This window comes from Girardinichthys multiradiatus, chromosome 4 (assembly GCF_021462225.1).
Source record: "Girardinichthys multiradiatus isolate DD_20200921_A chromosome 4, DD_fGirMul_XY1, whole genome shotgun sequence".
Lineage (NCBI taxonomy): Eukaryota > Metazoa > Chordata > Actinopteri > Cyprinodontiformes > Goodeidae > Girardinichthys > Girardinichthys multiradiatus.
The window spans coordinates 42,161,793-42,181,311 of NC_061797.1; the positions used below are offsets into that span (position 1 = coordinate 42,161,793).

Below are 19,519 nucleotides of genomic sequence, written 5' to 3' on the forward strand. Positions count from 1 at the left end.
CCATTCAAGTAAGGCAGACACAGTTGATCTCAGTTTATATACCCATATCTATAGTCGGAACAATAATTCAAGTTTAAAACAGCTGGAGCTCTGAGAAACAAGGCGGGACAGGGACCCATGTTTCTCATGCACAGTGATGAGGGGAGGGAGGTAAAGACATTTTCAAATCTCACTGTTAAGAGAACTGCAGCATAGAGTGGCATCTTGAGGTGACCAAGCCTTGACAACAACCAGTAGATGCTATCTGCATGCCAGCTGGAAGATTCAGTTCTATGCCAGGAAAACAAACTACATGCTTAACGCTGATGTGGCTTTAAGTTGAACTTTGTTTTAAGCAGACTAGCTGTTCAGAAAGACTGCAGCTGGGTCTGCAAACAAATGATGATTCATGTTTTAAAGTTTATACTCTCAATTTGAAGCACTTTTTACCATCGAATTGTGCTATATAAATAAATGTACGTTTACTTACTTACGCTGTTAGGTACGGTGGAGAATCTGTGATGCTTAGGGCCTGTTTCTCCTCCTAGGGGCCCTGGGAACCTTGTTAGATTGCACAGTATCAGGAACTCTTTGAAATACAAATAAAGGTTAAATAAAACTTTTCCTCTGTCATTCTTTAAATTAAACATCTTCCACTTCTCCTTTCCTGCAGATTTCCAGATTGTGCGCGGAGGAGGCCGCTGCTCAGGAGCAAACGGGTCAGGTGGAGGAGTGTCTGAAAGGCAACCTCCTGAAAATCAAACTGGAAGCCTGTAAAAAGGTGAACCACTTCAACAAAATCTCTTGAGTTAGCATTCTTTCTAGGACCAGGATGCAGTGAAACTCGGCTCTTCTTGTGTTTTGATTCACAGGAAGTGCTGAATATGCTGAAGGAGAGTAAAGCGGACATATTTGTGGACCCAGTGCTCCACACGGCCTGCGCTCTGGACCTCAAACACCACTGTGCTGCTATCACACCTGGCAGGGGGCGACGTGGGTGATTTTTGCGCAATGTTCTCCATCTTTATGCAGCATGCAACTGAAATAGAAAAGCATGTTTATCAACTTGTGATTGCTGCAGAGATGTCATGTCTGATGGAGGCGCTGCAGGATAAGAGGATCCGTCTGCAGCCGGAGTGCAAGAAAAGACTTCAAGATCGCATAGACATGTGGGGCTACGCAGCAAAGGTAACTCCCTCATAGGAGAATAGCAAGAAGAAAGCCATAGGAAGCCATGAAGGAGACCCAGCAAACATGAGGAAGAAGGTGCTCTGGTCAGAAGAGACCAAAACTAAACTTTCTGGCTTAAAAGGGAAACCGTGTGGCGAGGAAAGCTAACACTGCACATCACCTAGAAACTGGTTGCAGCATCATGCTATATGAATGATTGTCTTCAGCAGGGGCAGGGAAGCTGTACAGAGCTGATGGGAAGATGCATGAAGTTAAATTTAGACAATCCTGGGAAAACACCTGTTAGAGGCTTATAAGACTTGAGACTGGGGTAGAGGTTCACCTTTTAAAAGGCCACAACCCTGAACATACAACTAGAGGTACAGTAGAATGTTTTAGAATAAAGTATGTTCATGTGTTAGAATGGCCCAGTCAAAGTAAAGACCTAAATCCAATGAAGAATCTGTGGCAAGATTTTAAAACCAAAAGGATCTCCAATCCAGCCTGATGTTCTACCAAAGAACAGCTGGAAGTTTCAGTCATCAGATCTGTAGGTGGTTTACAAAAAATCCCAGCCAGTTGTGGCTGCAATGTGGAAAAAGTCAAGAGCTATGAATACAGTATGTGTTGATGTAGAAAAACCTTCTGAAGCTTAAAATGGACTATTTTCCTGTCTGTGCCCTGTAGGTGGCGCCAGCCGAGGGCTTCTCAGACCTTGCCGTACAAGTGATGATATCGCCCTCCAAGAACTACATCCTGGTTATGATCGCACTGAGCGTGTGCGTCCTGTTCCTGGTGGGGCTGCTCTGCGGTCGGATCACGAAGCGAGTGACGAGGGACATGAAGGACCGGTAGAAGTTCGAGCTTCAGAAAGAACAGACTGCTCGCCCCCTCCTCTTCTTCCTCCTCTGTCTCCCTCAGCTGCCTGGTCTGAAGTTAACAGTGCCAACACCACATCCGAACCCCCTCCTCTGTAGAAAACCAAATGCTTAAGCCTCCGTTTGGACTTCTTTGAACTCTGAGTCCGGATCGTTCGAGACAATGCCGTTCAGTATATTTAAACTTCTAGATGAACGCTGTTGCTGTGACCAAGGACTGCTGCTTCTGGACTGTTTTCTGATAATTCAGTCCTGATGATTTATTTTGGTATATTTCTTGCAAACCTTTCTTTGACAGCTGCTGCATTATTTGCAAACGAAAAAGTTTTGAGGCAAATTAGCTGTTAAACTCTGAGGTGATCCTATTTGTTTTGAAGGACATCTCATAAGTCATGAAGCTCCATAGATATGACCTATTTGTATCAGTGACTCCGAGCCGGCCTTCATGAACAACAAGACTCTGTTTGATTTAATATAAACACTAATTTCATTGCACTTTTTTACTTTAATGTCTAATTTATTGTTGATGAACTGATTTGCAGATGATGCACTTTGTTTTGAGCGTGTGGGAATGTTTCTTCTGCTGATCCGGAAGAACAAAAACTCTGAAAGGAGAAATTTCCTAATAGGAGTGGAATATCAGAAGTGAACCAAAAACTAGATTGAAGTTTTTAGATTTTCACCATAAAACTAAATATTTTAACCCCTCAATGAGCTCCTAATTGATCCTTTTAAGTGATAGAAACAGCCTGGATCTGATCAAGGCAATGAAAATGTAAAAACATGACCTAAGTAAATGTTTAATTTGCTTGAATCTAAATACTTGTAGCTAATATTGGCTTTTTTTTTTGCATTAATTTCTCTGAGGGATTAAGTGAATGTGTAGCACGTGGGCTGGTCTTTATTCCCAGAGGAATTTCCCTGAAATAGGAAAGCTGGTTGAATATCATCCAGGTGGACGCGAATTCTCCGTCGTTTGATAAAGAGTTTTGTCTTTTATTCTCTGCTTGTACAGTTAAACGGTGTGCAGCTTTTTTTAAATATGCCATGTAATATGGAGAACAGATTTATTATTGTGATGTCTGATTTTGCTGTACAGATTCAAGTTGTCAGTTTAATAAAAGATGTCTGCAGTTTTCAGATATTTGCCTCAGCCAGATTTATTTTCAGTAATTTAGTTCCTCTGTTCAAAAGTCTATTTTCTAGAATGAATTCACCGAAACAAGATGTTTCTTTGTTGGAGGCCATTCTTAATTGCAGGCGAACCCCACGGCTCTATTTAAGGCCCCATCCTCTTTGTGTTCTAGGTTTCCCTTTGGGATCTGATTGGTTTATTTGACAGGGACCATGTACAGGTCCTTCTCAAAATATTAGCATATTGTGATAAAGTTCATTATTTTCCATAATGTCATGATGAAAATTTAACATTCATATATTTTAGATTCATTGCACACTAACTGAAATATTTCAGGTCTTTTATTGTCTTAATACGGATGATTTTGGCATACAGCTCATGAAAACCCAAAATTCCTATCTCACAAAATTAGCATATCATTAAAAGGGTCTCTAAACGAGCTATGAACCTAATCATCTGAATCAACGAGTTAACTCTAAACACCTGCAAAAGATTCCTGAGGCCTTTAAAACTCCCAGCCTGGTTCATCACTCAAAACCCCAATCATGGGTAAGACTGCCGACCTGACTGCTGTCCAGAAGGCCACTATTGACACCCTCAAGCAAGAGGGTAAGACACAGAAAGAAATTTCTGAACGAATAAGCTGTTCCCAGAGTGCTGTATCAAGGCACCTCAGTGAGAAGTCTGTGGGAAGGAAAAAGTGTGGCAGAAAACGCTGCACAACGAGAAGAGGTGACCGGACCCTGAGGAAGATTGTGGAGAAGGGCCGATTCCAGACCTTGGGGGACCTGCGGAAGCAGTGGACTGAGTCTGGAGTAGAAACATCCAGAGCCACCGTGCACAGGCGTGTGCAGGAAATGGGCTACAGGTGCCGCATTCCCCAGGTCAAGCCACTTTTGAACCAGAAACAGCGGCAGAAGCGCCTGACCTGGGCTACAGAGAAGCAGCACTGGACTGTTGCTCAGTGGTCCAAAGTACTTTTTTAAGATGAAAGCAAATTCTGCATGTCATTCAGAAATCAAGGTGCCAGAGTCTGGAGGAAGACTGGGGAGAAGGAAATGCCAAAATGCCAGAAGTCCAGTGTCAAGTACCCACAGTCAGTGATGGTCTGGGGTGCCATGTCAGCTGCTGGTGTTGGTCCACTGTGTTTTATCAAGGGCAGGGTCAATGCAGCTAGCTATCAGGAGATTTTGGAGCACTTCATGCTTCCATCTGCTGAAAAGCTTTATGGAGATGAAGATTTCATTTTTCAGCACGACCTGGCACCTGCTCACAGTGCCAAAACCACTGGTAAATGGTTTACTGACCATGGTATCACTGTGCTCAATTGGCCTGCCAACTCTCCTGACCTGAACCCCATAGAGATTCTGTGGGATATTGTGAAGAGAACGTTGAGAGACTCAAGACCCAACACTCTGGATGAGCTAAAGGCCGCTATCGAAGCATCCTGGGCCTCCATAAGACCTCAGCAGTGCCACAGGCTGATTGCCTCCATGCCACGCCGCATTGAAGCAGTCATTTCTGCAAAAGGATTCCCGACCAAGTATTGAGTGCATAACTGTACATGATTATTTGAAGGTTGATGTTTTTTGTAATAAAAACACTTTTCTTTTATTGGTCGGATGAAATATGCTAATTTTGTGAGATAGGAATTTTGGGTTTTCATGAGCTGTATGCCAAAATCATCCGTATTAAGACAATAAAAGACCTGAAATATTTCAGTTAGTGTGCAATGAATCTAAAATATATGAATGTTAAATTTTCATCATGACATTATGGAAAATAATGAACTTTATCACAATATGCTAATATTTTGAGAAGGACCTGTATATACGTTAGGGTCTGGTCTTCATCAGGTCTTAAAATTTAAATCTAACCTCAGATTCCAAACTGAAAAAACAAAAATAAAGTCTGAATAGAAAAAGGTGTCGTTCACATTGTGGCGAGAACATTTTGGCCAACTCTTATTTGCATCATTGGTTCAGTTCTTTGAGGTTAGCAGACGTTCATTTTTTTAAAGGCCCACCCAACAAATTCAGCCAAGTCAATGCCTGGACTTTGACTAGGCCATTGCAACACGTTGATTCTATTATTCATTATGCTGTAGATCTCCTGCTGAGTTTTATGTCATTGTCCTGTTGATGACCCAGTTTGTGACAGGCTTCAGCTGTCAGACAGATGGCCTCTAGCATACTTTGGTATACAGTGGAGATGATTGTTGACCAACTGACAGAGTGTCAAACAAACCAAAGATCATTGGCCCTTCACCACCGTGCCTGTCTGATGGTATGAGGTGTTTTGGCTGCCATGTTGTGACTGATTTCCTTCAAACATGGCTAGTGAATTATGGCCAAACACCTCTCTTGTCTCATCCATCCAAAGAACATTGTTCTGGAAGTCTTGTGGTTTATTCAGATAGTGTACTGCCATATTTTTCACTAGGGAGAAGCTTTATTTTATAACTTTTAAAAAGCCATGCTTTCTCCAAGTGTCCATTTATGGACTTGAAAATTCCCCATTGAGGCTTGTAGAGCCTGAGAGGGAGCTCTCGAGGGTTTTCAGTAAATAATCGGAGGACTGCATTGGCTGACCTTGGGGTAAATCTGATGGCACACTCCCAGTCCTGGGGAGATTGGCAGACTTCAAATAGTTTAGACATTGCATGTTAACCCCTTCCAGAATGATGGGACACAACCTTTGCTTCTCTAAGTTCAGTGCTGATGTCTTTCAAACTTAGCATTTTGGTAACACACCTGTATGCTCCACAGCAGCAACTGTCTATAAACTCCTGCCCTTACAGGCAAGGTGATGCTTCGACCTTTTTTCTGTCCTGACTTAAACTCTTGAAAGTACAAGAGTGCACATTTTCTCTGCAGGAATCCCACAAGACCAGATCAGAAATGTCAGTCAGTCAGTCATTTTCTACCGCTTATTCCATAGTGGGTCACGGGGGAGCTGGTTCCCATCTCCAGCAGTCTATGGGCGAGAGGCGGGGTACACCCTGGACAGGTCGCCAGTCCATCACAGCAGATCAGAAATGTGTATGCTCTTATTTGCAAAATAAATTGTTTAAAAGCAATCTATACAACTGGACGGGAAAGCCCTTGCCTTTTTCTCCACCAGGGGGCACTATGAGAATGACATCTAATTAAACGACACATGCCAGCTCATCACAAAGGCCTGTAGGACATGAGACGCATGAGCATAAGAACTAACATTACCCCAGCAAGTCCAGTCAGTGAATGACTTGTCAGTGTATTATTACTCAGTGACTCCTTACTAATTAAAAGCTACTGAAACTATGGAATTAGACACAGTAAGGTCAGCCATTAAAGTCTGCTTGTGACTCGCCTGCCCCTTTTCAACTCTAATCTTTTCATGCAAAGCAAAACTGCAATAGCTTTAGTATGAAAAATGTCTTTAATTTTTATCATAGGCACTCTTCAACTGTGAGTGACAGAATCTAAAACAAAAGTCCAGAAAATCACATTGTGATTTTTAAATACTTAAATTTGCATTTTATTGCATGACAGAAGTATTTGAACACCTAACAGTTGAAGAGTACCTGTGATAAAAATTAAAGACTTCTACATGCTTTGCAGGTGGGAAAACCTGCAAATTCAGCAGTGTATCAAATACTTGTTCCCCCCACTGTAAGTTGCTATTTGAATGGACTAACGTCCTTTAATGCCCACACCAACTGTGTTTCTTTAGTTGCTAAAACGCTAAAGCTCATGGAGTTGTATGGACTTGACAGGAAAATGAAAGTTATTTGTAATAATTATACGATCTCAATGTTTTTCTAAAATTGTGCAGCCCTACCCAACCTTGCTTGAAACAACTTCCTACCTGACCGGTCTGCTTTTTTTCTTGGTCTTCATGATGTTTGTTTATTAATGTTCTTCAACAAACCTCTGAGGCCTTCACAGGACAGCTGGATTAATACTGGGATTAGATTACAGACACCTGGACACCAATTTACTAATTAGGTAACTTCTGAGGAAATTGGTTCCACTGGATTTGATTTAGGGGTATCAGGCTAAAAGGGCTCAATACAAATCATTTTTATTTGTAAAAACCATCTCAAAATCCTGAATTTTCTTCCACTTCAAAATTAGATGTTCCTTGGTCACATAAAATCCTGTTTAAATGCCTTAAAGTTGTGACAAACTATGGAAAAGTGAAAGGGGTGTGAATATTTTTGCCAGGCCTTGCATATTCATTTCACATTGTTTTCAGAACTTCAAATACATGTTTATTTTGTGGGAAAAAAAACAAACAAAAAAAACAAACCTGTGGCAAAAATAACCACCATAAACAAGTATTTGTCAAACATTTTTGCAACATTTTAATCAGCAGAAGTCTGTTAAATACTCCCTGTAATAATGACAGAAGAACGGAGTCAGAAAGGTGTTCAACTGCAGCAAGCTGTTTATTTCTCCCAATTACCCTACTGTACATGCTACACTTAAGGAAATGCTTCAGGAGCGTGCAGTAGCCTTAAGGTTTTAAATCTCTTATTAGTATTTAAACATGTATGCAGATTAGCCGTAGACATGCTTGTATCAGCAGGACAGAGGACGCTTCCCTCAAAAACAAACCACAACTTAAACATGAAGCAAACCAAATACAGAGAAAATTATAGCAACAAAATTTTGCAAAAAAAAAAAAAAAAATCTATGCTTCTTTAATGTGACTGAGGTCAAATTGTTGTGTTCACAGCCTAACAGACTTTAAAAAGAAACGTCTCTCACCGGTCACAATTACCCCAGGAGGAAGAATCAAAAGGAAAAAGACTGACGCTGTAAAAACTCGAATGTTTAAAAAAAATTATAAGAAATAACGATTTAAACTGTCCATATTCAGAAGTTAATTAAAACAAACGGCTAATGTTTTACTTTTAAAAAACAAAGAAAGCGTTGCATCCAGAATAACTAGAAAAACTAACCAAAAACAAGAACAACAGAATCCAGATAGGTGCTGCCTGCAACATCCAGTTAATGTTCAGGCATCCAAATATCGAATGCTTTCCCAGCTGCTTACTGGAAATGTTTCTTCTCTCAGTTCAACAGCAGACCAGTGGAATTACTCTGTCAATTTAAAGAAGTGAAGATCTTCATTTGGAGGATGCAATTATTCGGCCCAACAGTATAGCGGCGCTGTTCATTCAAAGAATGTAATTCTTCAGCCAAATCATTGTGCTGCACATTTATAGAATGCAATTCTTTAGGGCAAACTGACGCCCTAAGGCGGCGCTGTTCATCCATTGGATGTAGTTCCACAGTCAAACAGAAAGGTGGCGCTGCACATTTCCTAGAATGTAGTTCCACAGTCAAACTAAAGGGCGGCGCTGTTTATTTTAATGGATGCAGTTCCACAGTCAAACAGAAAGGTGGCGCTGCACATTTCCTAGGATGTAGTTCCACAGTCAAACTAAAGGGCGGCGCTGTTTATTTTATTGGATGCAGTTCCACAGTCAAACAGAAGGATTGCGCTGCACATTCAAAACATTTTGTAGATCAGCAAAACAACAGGGCGATGCTGTTCATTTGCTGCATGATATTCTTTTTTAATCAAAAGAGCGACGCTGTGAATTTAAAGGATGTGATTACCAAGTCAAAAAGGAGGACGGCGATGCACATTTCTGGCCTATTTATCCAAGGCACCGACAGTCTGTAATTTGGCATTTCATTTTGAAGGAATATCAATTCTTTTTTTACAATGGGGTTCTGTAAACTGGTCATCAATAATTAATATCTTACCTTCAGTAGACTTTAGTAAATCTAAAGAAAGAGTGAAGCTAACAGCTAGTCAGATCAGGGCCTGTTCCTCAGCAGATTTCAGTTAGTCTGTAGGAGTCCAATCAACATGGTCTGTTTTACTTTATTTAAATAAGGTTTTCTCTCAATTCTCTAAACTGAAACCAACTTATTCAAGGCAGAATACAGACTGAAAGAGCCCTATTTAAAAAAAAACAACAGCAGCAGATTATCCCTTTAAAGTTAATTCTTCAGCAACTAAAGCCAAGAGAGGAAGATCTTGAACATACAGTTACACTGATGACCACTAAGTACTAGATGCAGGGAAACTCATAATGGCTGATTGGGGTCAGGGGTCTTTCACACAGGCATGTTTAGCAGGTGTGGAAATAGAAACATTTGCTAATTAAAGTGTCTCAAAATACCTCCAATGTCATATTGCAATAAGCAGAGAAATTGAGCATAGTTACACTGGGTTCATGCTAAGCTATGCCAAGCAGTTACAAGCCCTAGCCTTATGTGACCTGGACTGTTCGTTTCCCCAACTTGGTAGACATTATCTAAAATCTTCAGAAGACAAAATTTAAAAGAAAATTCCAGCTTTTGATGCATTACTTGCTGCTAATTGATTCTTTGTCTCCTTGTAGGGGGTTAAATAAGCATCCGTGCTTTTCCTCCCACTGTTGAATGGCTACTGGCAGATAGTGTAGTTCTGTTTTCCTCTCCTCTGTCAGATGAGTAAAACAGACTTTCTCAACAACAGGAATTATTTTTCCAACTGAAGTGTGGCTGAAATGATGATAAAGGAAGTTTCACAGCCAGTGTCCTGACAGATATCATCAGGTCAGGAAGGAAATCTTTCACTTGTTTCCGGCAGCCTGTGTGCAGCTTTGTAATTGGATGTGTTGACCTGAGAGGGTGGAGCCATCAGGAAGTGATGACCTGGACGTAGTTGGCAGGATAAAGGCCAACCTGGCCGCTCCTCATCCGTCCTTTACACCAGCCCTGCTCGTCCTCCTCTCCGAGCTTCAGCAGCTCGTCGCCTGAAGGAAAAGGAATGGAAGTTAAACACTAATACACACCAGGCAGGTGCGTACAGATGCTCTATAATGCAGAGAAATGGATGAGTTTTTGTGCTGAAACGTTTATAACAGAATGAGCAATGAAAGGCCCGTTGTGTCAGCTAATAGTGAATCTTTTTTGTTTCTGTTGGGCACCCGATAGTGTCATAAAAATTTTTTTTTTTTTTAAAGGGACAAACCCTGAGTGTGTTTTTTTTTCTAAATATCAAAGCATATGGAAAGTTGCTGACTTTTACATGAGGTATGCATCTCCAGACCAAGAGACACCTTTTATACCAGAATCACAGAAAAACATCCATCTGCACTAAATAGCCAGCTGGAGATTTACAAAGCTTATAAGCAACGGCCACAGTTTGAATTTGCTTCCTACAATGCTGACCTATATCTGCAGCTTCTAATTTATATTTATAACAAAGCTAGAAAAAACATACACATTTAGTCTCAGTCAGGTTTTATAAACACCAGATGGTGACATTAAAAGGGTTATTAGCAGTTGACACTGCTTTCCATAAATCTGATTAAGTCCAACTTCTGATTTTTATTTTATTTTTTAGACAGAAACAAATTCTGTTTTAATCAGGATTTATAAACACCAATTGAAGATTTATCAAGGCCCATACGCCTTTTTTTAGATTGTTTCACTCAATGTAGAACACAATTTCCTACTTCTGATCTGAATTTATAAACAACCCTGTAAACTGGGATTAAACATTCTGTTTAAAAAAGGATTTATAAACATCTGCTGATATTAAATAGCTGGAGAATACTTTTCACAGCGCCATCTCCAACTTCAAAATGGTATTTCAAAATAACACTGCAAATTGGATTTATGCATTCTGTTTTAAGTAGGATTTATAAACACCAACTAGAGATATTTAAAGGCCCATAAGCAGCATATATAGTCTAAAAATGCTTTTCACAAAGTTGAGAACCATCTCCAATTCTGAACTGGTCCAAGCAGGATTTATAAACACTTGCATGTATTATTTAAAGGCCTGACTATGCTTATAAAAGTCACTAAAGGTGATTATTAGTTTAGCCAAAGATAAAAATAAAATAGGTTTCAAAAGTTTTAAACATGATGGTCACAATATTTTCTTTGCTTGTTTGTCTTCAAGAGCTTCAGCCACCTATAGGTGCTGTTCTCTGGCTCTAGATTAGCTCTAGAAAAGCATCCAGAACAACACATATACCCTTGTTGGGCATCGCTGAAATTTCTGTCATGCATTTAAAAAGTGCTTCCGAAAGACAGAAACATCCTGAAGTTATTGCTCTAAGATGTAAAAAATGTCCTTATTTGTCAGTTTGTACTCATTTAAATTTTACTGACAAAGCAAAACTGTGAAGAATTCCACTTCTAAGCTCACTGTTAGAGAAGCTGGAATGTTTCTGTAACTCAGATGGAGCCTGTAGGTTCATCAGATTAATGTAATATGTTATATGTAATATGTAAATCTGTTATGAAATTGCATCACAGGCAGAACTAGTTATAGACAGTGCAACAAAAATGGTAAAATAACCATAAATATGATAGAAAATCAGATTTTCCAAGCGTAAAATATTTTGAGAAACCCATCTGATTAGAGATTCCTCCCTGTGATGCCTCTGCAGTATAAAAAGCAGTAGTTCAGGTTAATACCTGCTTTAAAGCTGAGTTCGTCCGACTCCTGGCCCGTGTAATCATACAGCGCCCTCACCGGCAACCCCTCCACCTGCTCCTCCTCCTCCTTATCGTCCGCCTCCCCCATGCCGTTCACCGCCAGCACCTTCTTGGGACTCTCCTCGTCCGACCAGTCCGATGTATAGTCCTTCATCCTGAATGTGAGAAGAAAAGACAACCAAAGAATCCCTGAAAAAGTCCTGATCCAGAACTTTCTTGCAGCTCTAAAGCTACAACACAAACTTCCTGGCAGAAAACTAGCAGCTTTAAAAGGTTCGGACTGTGGAAACCAGCACATCCTGGCTCAGCTGAAGTGTAGCTTTTTATAATCTGTGCTGAAATAAAAATGTTCGAGGTTGTCAAGTATTTAAAATGTTACTCTACATTTAACAGAATTAACTATAATGTTTGCCTCCTATTTCATACTCTAGCACGCTGATTTACTCCAGCATGCAAATTTAGTCTGTCTGCTTGTTTCGTTTCCAGGGTCAAATTGTTGTGTTGGAGGAATATAAATAACCAGAACACATCCTAACATTAGGAGCAGCTCGCTAAGGGCAAGAGAGAAAGAAATAAGGTAATACAAAGTTAAAACTTGTTGAGGAAAAACAGAAATACAGACTTCATCCACAGAAAATGAGTTTAATTCTGCAGAGTAACATTTCAACCCTGCAGTAGAGTTGCTAAATGTTGTTTTACTTTCTTCTCCTCGGATCTGTTCAGCAGAACTACCTGATTTAAGTATTTTCTGTAGAAACATGCACACACAGGCTGGTTTTTCTAACAGCATCCGGTTGCTGATTGGCTGAAACAAAAAGAAAAAGGATCACGAACAAAAACAAAATTAAGTCAGTGGGTAAATCACCACATTTCAGGTCCATACTGGACAGTAACTGAGTGCAAACCTACCCCAAAACTCTCCATCTTCCAGAAAACTCCCAGTTTGGAGCAGCTATAGAAAATAACTAAATAAAGCACCGAGGTTTTAAAAGTCGCTTTCAGATTTTCCCATCATACCGTTTCTACAGGTTAAAGATGCCTTTAATGAGATGCTGAGAAAGTGACAATGAGAGGCATGTCTGTTAAGCACTAGAGTAGATAGCCTGACTAACCAGTTAATATCAGCTCATTGTTACTCTGGAGAAAGAAGGAAAAAGCAGCAAACATTGGTTTTATTCTATGAAATAAAACAAATTAACTTGAAACTACTACTACTGAATTAAGGGGTTTAAAATAAATTTGTTTGCAGCAGTATATGCATTAAAACAACATATTAGTAAAAAAATTTATAGATTACATTAAAACTGAAATAGTCACTACATTATGGTAGCAGCAGAGGGAATAAGTGTTACTTTTCTGCTTTAAATAAAAGTTATGATGATATTGTACAACTTTGCTTTGGATTTTTGAACTATTGCCATAAGTTGTGGTATTTTTATGCTGAACATCTTCTACCAGCAGACACCTCGTTGAATATGTGAACAACACCAACACAGTGTGAGAGAGAAAACATTTTTTAAAGTGCCACTAGTTGTATTCAGTAGCTGCTAGACCAAAGGATGATTGGTCTCTCGGGTCCTGTGGAGGATCTTAGATTGATTCTCCCCAGTTTTGAAGACATAACTGTCAGAAAATGTTCGTCCGCTGGCAGCAGGTTTGAGGCTGAACACTTTTGTCCTGCTTCAAACCAGAGCCTCACAGAAAGCTGTGTTTTTAGTCAATAGCTCTGATAGTCCACAGGAAAACCAGGGAAGAGCTTCCGAAAGTCTGAAACCCTGAGAGGGTCCAAGAGGTTAGTAGAATAAAGCTGTTCGGTTTGCCTTATTTAGAGTTTTGTTGTTCCTGTTTTGTTTTGAACCTCATAAAAACCCCCACAGTAACAGGAGGAAGACCCGGTGTTTGTCTGATAAAACTTTCTGAGGAAACAAAGCAGATCTATTACTACATCTTACAGCTCCATGAGGTTCGGATTCAGCTGCATTGACTACTTAACATCCACAGTTCTTACATTTCATGTTATCTAGAACATATTTTGATCCTAAAAATGCAACGCGGCCTCTCCCAGCATGAGTAACACATGGATACACACTCAGCTCTCCAGCTTCTCATTAGAGACAGTTTTGTTGAGCATAAAACTCCGCTGGGAGACGACAAGGTATAACAGAAGTTAACTACATGCTGCCTCTCTTACACACACCCACAGAATGCTCAGGGATAATTGTAGTCTTCTGTTTGGTCTGGACTAAACAGCCCACAGAAACATGCAGTTTGAAAGCTTTACAAAACAACAACCACCATAGCCGACTCTTAAATCAAACAGGGAGGATGTAAATCTGTGTGTGCACCCAGAGGAAAGATGAGCTCCTAAAAATGAAGTAGAAAACTCTAAAACGTATTCCTCTAAAATGAGGGAAAGACACCTCTACAACACAGGGCAAATAAACCTTTTGTTAGTTCACATTAGCCATCCTGCAAAATCTTATCCAAAAACAGCCGAGCAGCTGCTTTATTCTCATTATACGTGTAAACAGCTTTTAGTTTTTGGGATCCAGGGTTCCTACATATACTCCATTTCACAATTCCAAACTTTTCCAGACTCAGATTTCCTGAATTTTGATAACATTTGGACATTTGAGTAACAAACTCAACTGACTTTGAACTGACTAAATGGCGTCTCTCAGTTTTTGAGAGCCTAAAAGGTCATTTCACTGCTTTTTTGGCCTTCGCACTTAAACCAGCTCCATTTCACGCTCTGTAACCCTTTGTCACCTAAGCACTGGAGTATTCTACAGTAAATGCAGATTCTGAAAAGCACAGTTTCTGAAGAGTTGATACCTTTATATCCTTTATAAAAAAAATCCAAAACACAACAGTTTTAGTGTGTCTTAACCAGATCCGATTTAAGGACAGTCCCAGTTCAGCCTGAATTTGAAGGTGTCTAAAGTTGGCATTCAGTCAGCAATTCAATACTGAAATACCACAGTTTAAGACTTTTCAAGTCTCTTTAGAAACCCTGGAGATCACCGTATATAAAATATGTAAATTCTGCTCTGTAAAAAAATCAAAAACATTTGAAAAAGTTTGAATTTTTAAATTTGTGGATCCATCTGCAGTTTTACCAGAAACATCTGCAGGATCTTCTGAACAATGTGGCAAGTTATTTCAATTTCACACAACATTAAGTTCAAATTGATTCTAGAGGTAATGTGTACATTGTGTACATTGACTGAATAAGATAAAACAAAACAAACTGCTTACTTTAATTAGGGCACAGATGAGCAAATGATCCAGAACCCTATCATCTCTCTCTGTTACCTCTCTTCGTCCCTTTTGCTGCTATACTGAGACACAAGCGCTGACGTGTCTGACTGCAGAAAGGAGACTGAGCAGTAATGGAGGACCTCCAAATTATCCAACTTAACTCAAATAAACAGACAGATGGTCAAACTTTGACACAATCAGAAGCTCCAAACAACAATAAACACAAAAACACAAGCGATAAAAACAAGCCAACACAACGTTTCAGGCAGGAACATTTCAAAGAACCGACCTCAACATTTATGAAAATATGTGGACCGGCTTAAAACCCAGGTTGGTGCCAATTTAAATAAACTCTTCCACTTTTACCCAGAAGAAAGCCTAAACATTCAGCAAGACGTACGACAGAAGATTGTCATTGACTGCATAAAGGATCTGTTGGTTTGCAACTTCATAAGTGACATCTATCTAAATATAAAAAGAGGAGATAAAAGTTTGATCTTGTATGGATTAGAGAAAATCCACAATGGTTTTAAACTTGTTTTCTTTTTAAAAAACCACTGCAGTTATTTGTTGTAAAATCGTTCTAATTTTGAGAAAGAGCAGTGCAAACAACCAGATTTGATGATGCCTTCCTACCTGCCCGTATCCACGGTGATGGGACTGGGCGGAGCGTCTCCTCCACCCGATGAGACGATGTTGGTGAGGGTGACCACATTCTCCTCGGAGATTCCTCCTCGCTCCTTCCTGCTGATGGAGCGGCTTGCTTCTGGAGACCACTCCTGCACGCAAACACACACAAAAACACACTTATCTGCAAAGCCTGACAAAAAACATTTGTCTTTTGGCGGTTTTTTAATGTTTGCATCATAAAATATCTTCTTTATTCCATCTTTTCATCCAAAACTTAATAGCATGAGTTTAAAACTGACAAATATTCAAGCAAATAAAAGTTGCAGTAAAGTTCAAAAGTGCCTGAGGAACAAGCAGAAAGAGCAGCGTGATCCTTATTTGTAATTAACTTGAACATTTTATGGCATTGTATTCTAGAGTCATGCATAAAATAAATAGTCTTGTTTCACTTTTTTCACTAACAATTGAAAAAAAAAAATCCCAGATAATTACAAATTTCTCTTTTAACGGCTTCTTTTTTTATTTTAAAGGTAATTAAGAATAGATAACACAAAGCCTCTTTTTTAATGTGGATCCATGGCTCAGATAACACCCATACAAAAGATGTGCACACCCAATATAAGACCAGGGCGCAACCTGCAGTAAGAGAGCAGCTCCGGATGAAGTTACTGGTGTTTCTATTATCTCAGAGGAACTAAAGGTGTGTGCAGTGAACTAAATGTTCCCACAGGTACAGAAAGAATACAGTGAACACTCAAAGTTAGCAGAATGTTTCCTGAACACATCACAGCTCCTTTATGGTTAAAAATCTGAGCTTCAAGCAGATGAAGAGGTGGTGTTGGATGTAGGGATTTAGAAGGTGGACAAAACGTTCTTAGACGTGCAGTGATCTAAACTTAAGGCTGTAAGAGTCTGTGTGAGAGAGAGATAGTGTGTGTTGGCAACAATGGGTCTCTGTTTGTATGTCAGCACAACTGTGGGAACACTGGGAGATTCCACTGAGGACAGAGACACGTCTCTCCCTGCCAACTTCTCCCTCTGACTGTAACTGTAGAACAAAACAAAAAAAAACCTGAGGAAGGCTGTATAAAAGTACACCAAGTTAAGAGTTTACTACAATGAAAAACTCGCATTTACTTAGCCAAAAGAGAAAATGAGGAATAAAAGAGCCTCAGATGTTGGGCTGATCACAGGAGCAGCTCTTCACCAAATGCTCCAAACCCAAAACAATTGAACTCCTTACAAACTATTGACAGCAACAATCCACCACGCAGCCAAAACAGCATGAGGGTACCTTGCGGTCAGAGTAAAGCCTAATTTCCATGCTTAATACCTACAGTTATAGCTACTGGATGTGCTATATTCAAACTAACATGCAAGGAGTATTAGGCACAGGCCGATGATTTCAGTGTTAAGATCTCAGAGATCCCGCCATCAATCATGCTGGAAAACCCCCAGATCACTAAATTGTTCTTGGTTTGTCAGAAGAAATTATTGAAGGAGGATGTTTTGGTCACAATCTTTACTCATGGCTGTGTTGTTGGGCAGAACTGGGAGGAAACCACCTCTCTTGGAAGGAAAGCAACTCAAAACATAAATTAAGTCAGTAATCCAAATTGTTAAGACTCTATGTAGCTCTCACCTTTTCCTCTCCATACCTTCCAAACAATCAGAAGATGGATTAAGAGAAAATTAAACCAACCATGTCTTTAGCTGTCCATCGTTGTACTTCCTGCAGAATCTCAGTCCATATTTTATGGTTCACTTGGACAAAAATCACTTCTGTGTTGCCATTTTTAAGCTTCTACATGCACTCACACCCAGATGCTGCAATCTTTAGTTAAGCTCTGGGCTGGCAGCAACATAATTTGGAAGTACAATCTTCCTGGAGTTTGGTGGACTGAAACGGACATCTTGAAGCAACTTCTTTGCAGCTGAACCTCTGAGCTTGAAGTTAAAGTCATTTCCTGCCATTCTGAATCAAAGCAATGATGGCTGCATGCCATTCTTTGGAGGCAATTGTTGCTAACACAAGACAATAATTTCAAGCACATGCGCCCCTTTTTAACACCATTCAGTCTACTAGTAAGATCAATAGGGAGATTTCAGCTGGAGTCTTCGTTAGCCTCAGAGCTGCTGATCTATCAACAACTTGATCAGTCTGTGCAAAAACTGAAAACCCTTGAACATGATGCTTAAAACTTTTTGTCCTCAGACCCTCAATCCAGGAATCAGGAGCAGCATTAGCATGTCCCATACTGTAAATATATTTAGCCTTATGTCTTTTCAGTACTCTACAAACTTCTGTTCAAGCGATTCGAATGCAGGGAAACAGATTTGAAACCATGCCATCTGAAGCTGAACATGTCAGCTCTTTTGTCTGCTCTGAAATGAGGCGTGCACTTCGCCAAACACCACCGTTGTAGGTGTGTGGAGGCTGAAAGGCAGGAATCCAGGTCACTTTATCTCTGTTATACTGCCAATTACAGTACAGACCAAACGTTTGGACACACCTTCTCATTCAAAGAGTTTTCTTTATTTTCATGACTATGAATATTGTAGCTTCACACTGAAGGCATCAAAACTATGAATTAACACATGTGGAATTATATACTGAACAAAAAAGTGTGAAACAACTGAAAATATGTCTTATATTCTAGGTTCTTCAAAGTAGCCACCTTTTGCTTTGATTACTGCTACGCACACTCTTGGTATTCTGTTGATGAGCTTCAAGAGGTAGTCACCTGATGTGGTTTTCACTTCACAGGTGTGCCCTGTCAGGTTTAATAAGTGGGATTTCAAGACTTATAAATGGGGTTGGGACCATCAGTTGTGTTGTGCAGGATGTGGATACAGTACACAGCTGATAGTCCTATTGAATAGACTGTTAGCATTTGTATTATGGCAAGAAAAAAGCAGCTAGTAAAGAAAAACAAGTGGCCATCATTACTTTAAGAAATGAAGGTCAGTCAGTCCGAACAATTGGGAAAAATTTGAAAGTGTCCCCAAGTGCAGTCGCAAAAACCATCAAGCTCTACAAAGAAACTGGCTCACATGAGGACCGCCCCAGGAAAGGAAGACCAAGAGTCACCTCTGCTGCGGACGATATGTTCATCCGAGTCACCAGCCTCAGAAATCACAGGTTAACAGCAGCTCAGATTAGAGAACAGGTCAATGCCACACAGAGTTCTAGCAGCAGACACATCTCTAGAACAACTGTTAAGAGGAGACTGTGTGAATCAGGCCTTCATGGTAAAATAGCTGCTAGGAAACCACTGCAGAGGACAGGCAACAAGCAGAAGAGACTTGTTTGGGCTAAAGAACACAAGGAATGGACATTAGACCAGTGGAAATCTGTGCTTTGGTCTGATGAGTTTGACATCTTTGGTTCCAACCACCGTGTCTTTGTGCGGCGCAGAAGAGGTGAACGGATCCCGATGCATCTTGCATCAGGCATGCTATTCCATCCGGTTTGCGTTTAGTTGGACCATCATTTATTTTTCAACAGGACAATGACCCCAAACACACCTCCAGGCTGTGTAAGGGCTATTTGACCAAGAAGGAGAGTGATGGGGTGCTGCGCCAGATGACCTTGCCTCCACAGTCACCGGACCTGAACCCAATTGAGATGGTTTGGGGTGAGCTGGACTGCAGAGTGAAGGCAAAAGGGCCAACAAGTGCTAAGCATCTCTAGGAACTCCTTCAAGACTGTTGGAAAACCATTTCAGGTGACTACCTCTTGAAGCTCATCAACAGAATGCCAAGAGTGTGCGGAGCAGTAATCAAAGCAAAAGGTGGCTACTTTGAAGAACCAAGAATATAAGACATATTTTTGTTCAGTATATAATTCCACATGTGTTAATTCATATTTTTGATGCCTTCAGTGTGAAGCTACGACATTCATAGTCATGAAAATAAAGAAAACTCTTTGACTGAGAAGGTGTGTCCAACCTTTTGGTCTGTAC

At 40.1% G+C, this 19,519-nt stretch overlaps 2 protein-coding genes across 7 annotated transcripts in view; one reads left to right on the forward strand and one right to left on the reverse strand.

Moving 5' to 3' along the window:
• Positions 1–3,169, forward strand: part of LOC124866802 (Golgi apparatus protein 1-like) — a 21,271-nt gene extending 18,102 nt beyond the window's left edge. For both annotated transcript variants that reach the window (XM_047362748.1, XM_047362749.1), the window contains 4 exons: positions 653–760; positions 852–972; positions 1,061–1,167; positions 1,837–3,169. In XM_047362748.1, the coding sequence (XP_047218704.1) occupies positions 653–760; positions 852–972; positions 1,061–1,167; positions 1,837–2,004 (504 nt within the window). In that variant the 3' untranslated portion in view covers positions 2,005–3,169. The remainder of the gene's footprint in view (positions 1–652; positions 761–851; positions 973–1,060; positions 1,168–1,836) is intronic.
• Positions 3,170–7,571: 4,402 nt separating this feature from the next.
• pacsin3 (protein kinase C and casein kinase substrate in neurons 3) overlaps positions 7,572–19,519 on the reverse strand; it is a 44,247-nt gene continuing 32,299 nt past the window's right edge. For all 5 annotated transcript variants that reach the window (XM_047363494.1, XM_047363493.1, XM_047363492.1 and 2 more), the window contains 3 exons: positions 15,561–15,703; positions 11,643–11,818; positions 7,572–9,964 (listed from right to left, as the gene is read on the reverse strand). In XM_047363494.1, coding sequence (XP_047219450.1) covers positions 9,849–9,964; positions 11,643–11,818; positions 15,561–15,703 — 435 coding nt within the window. In that variant the 3' untranslated portion in view covers positions 7,572–9,848. The remainder of the gene's footprint in view (positions 9,965–11,642; positions 11,819–15,560; positions 15,704–19,519) is intronic.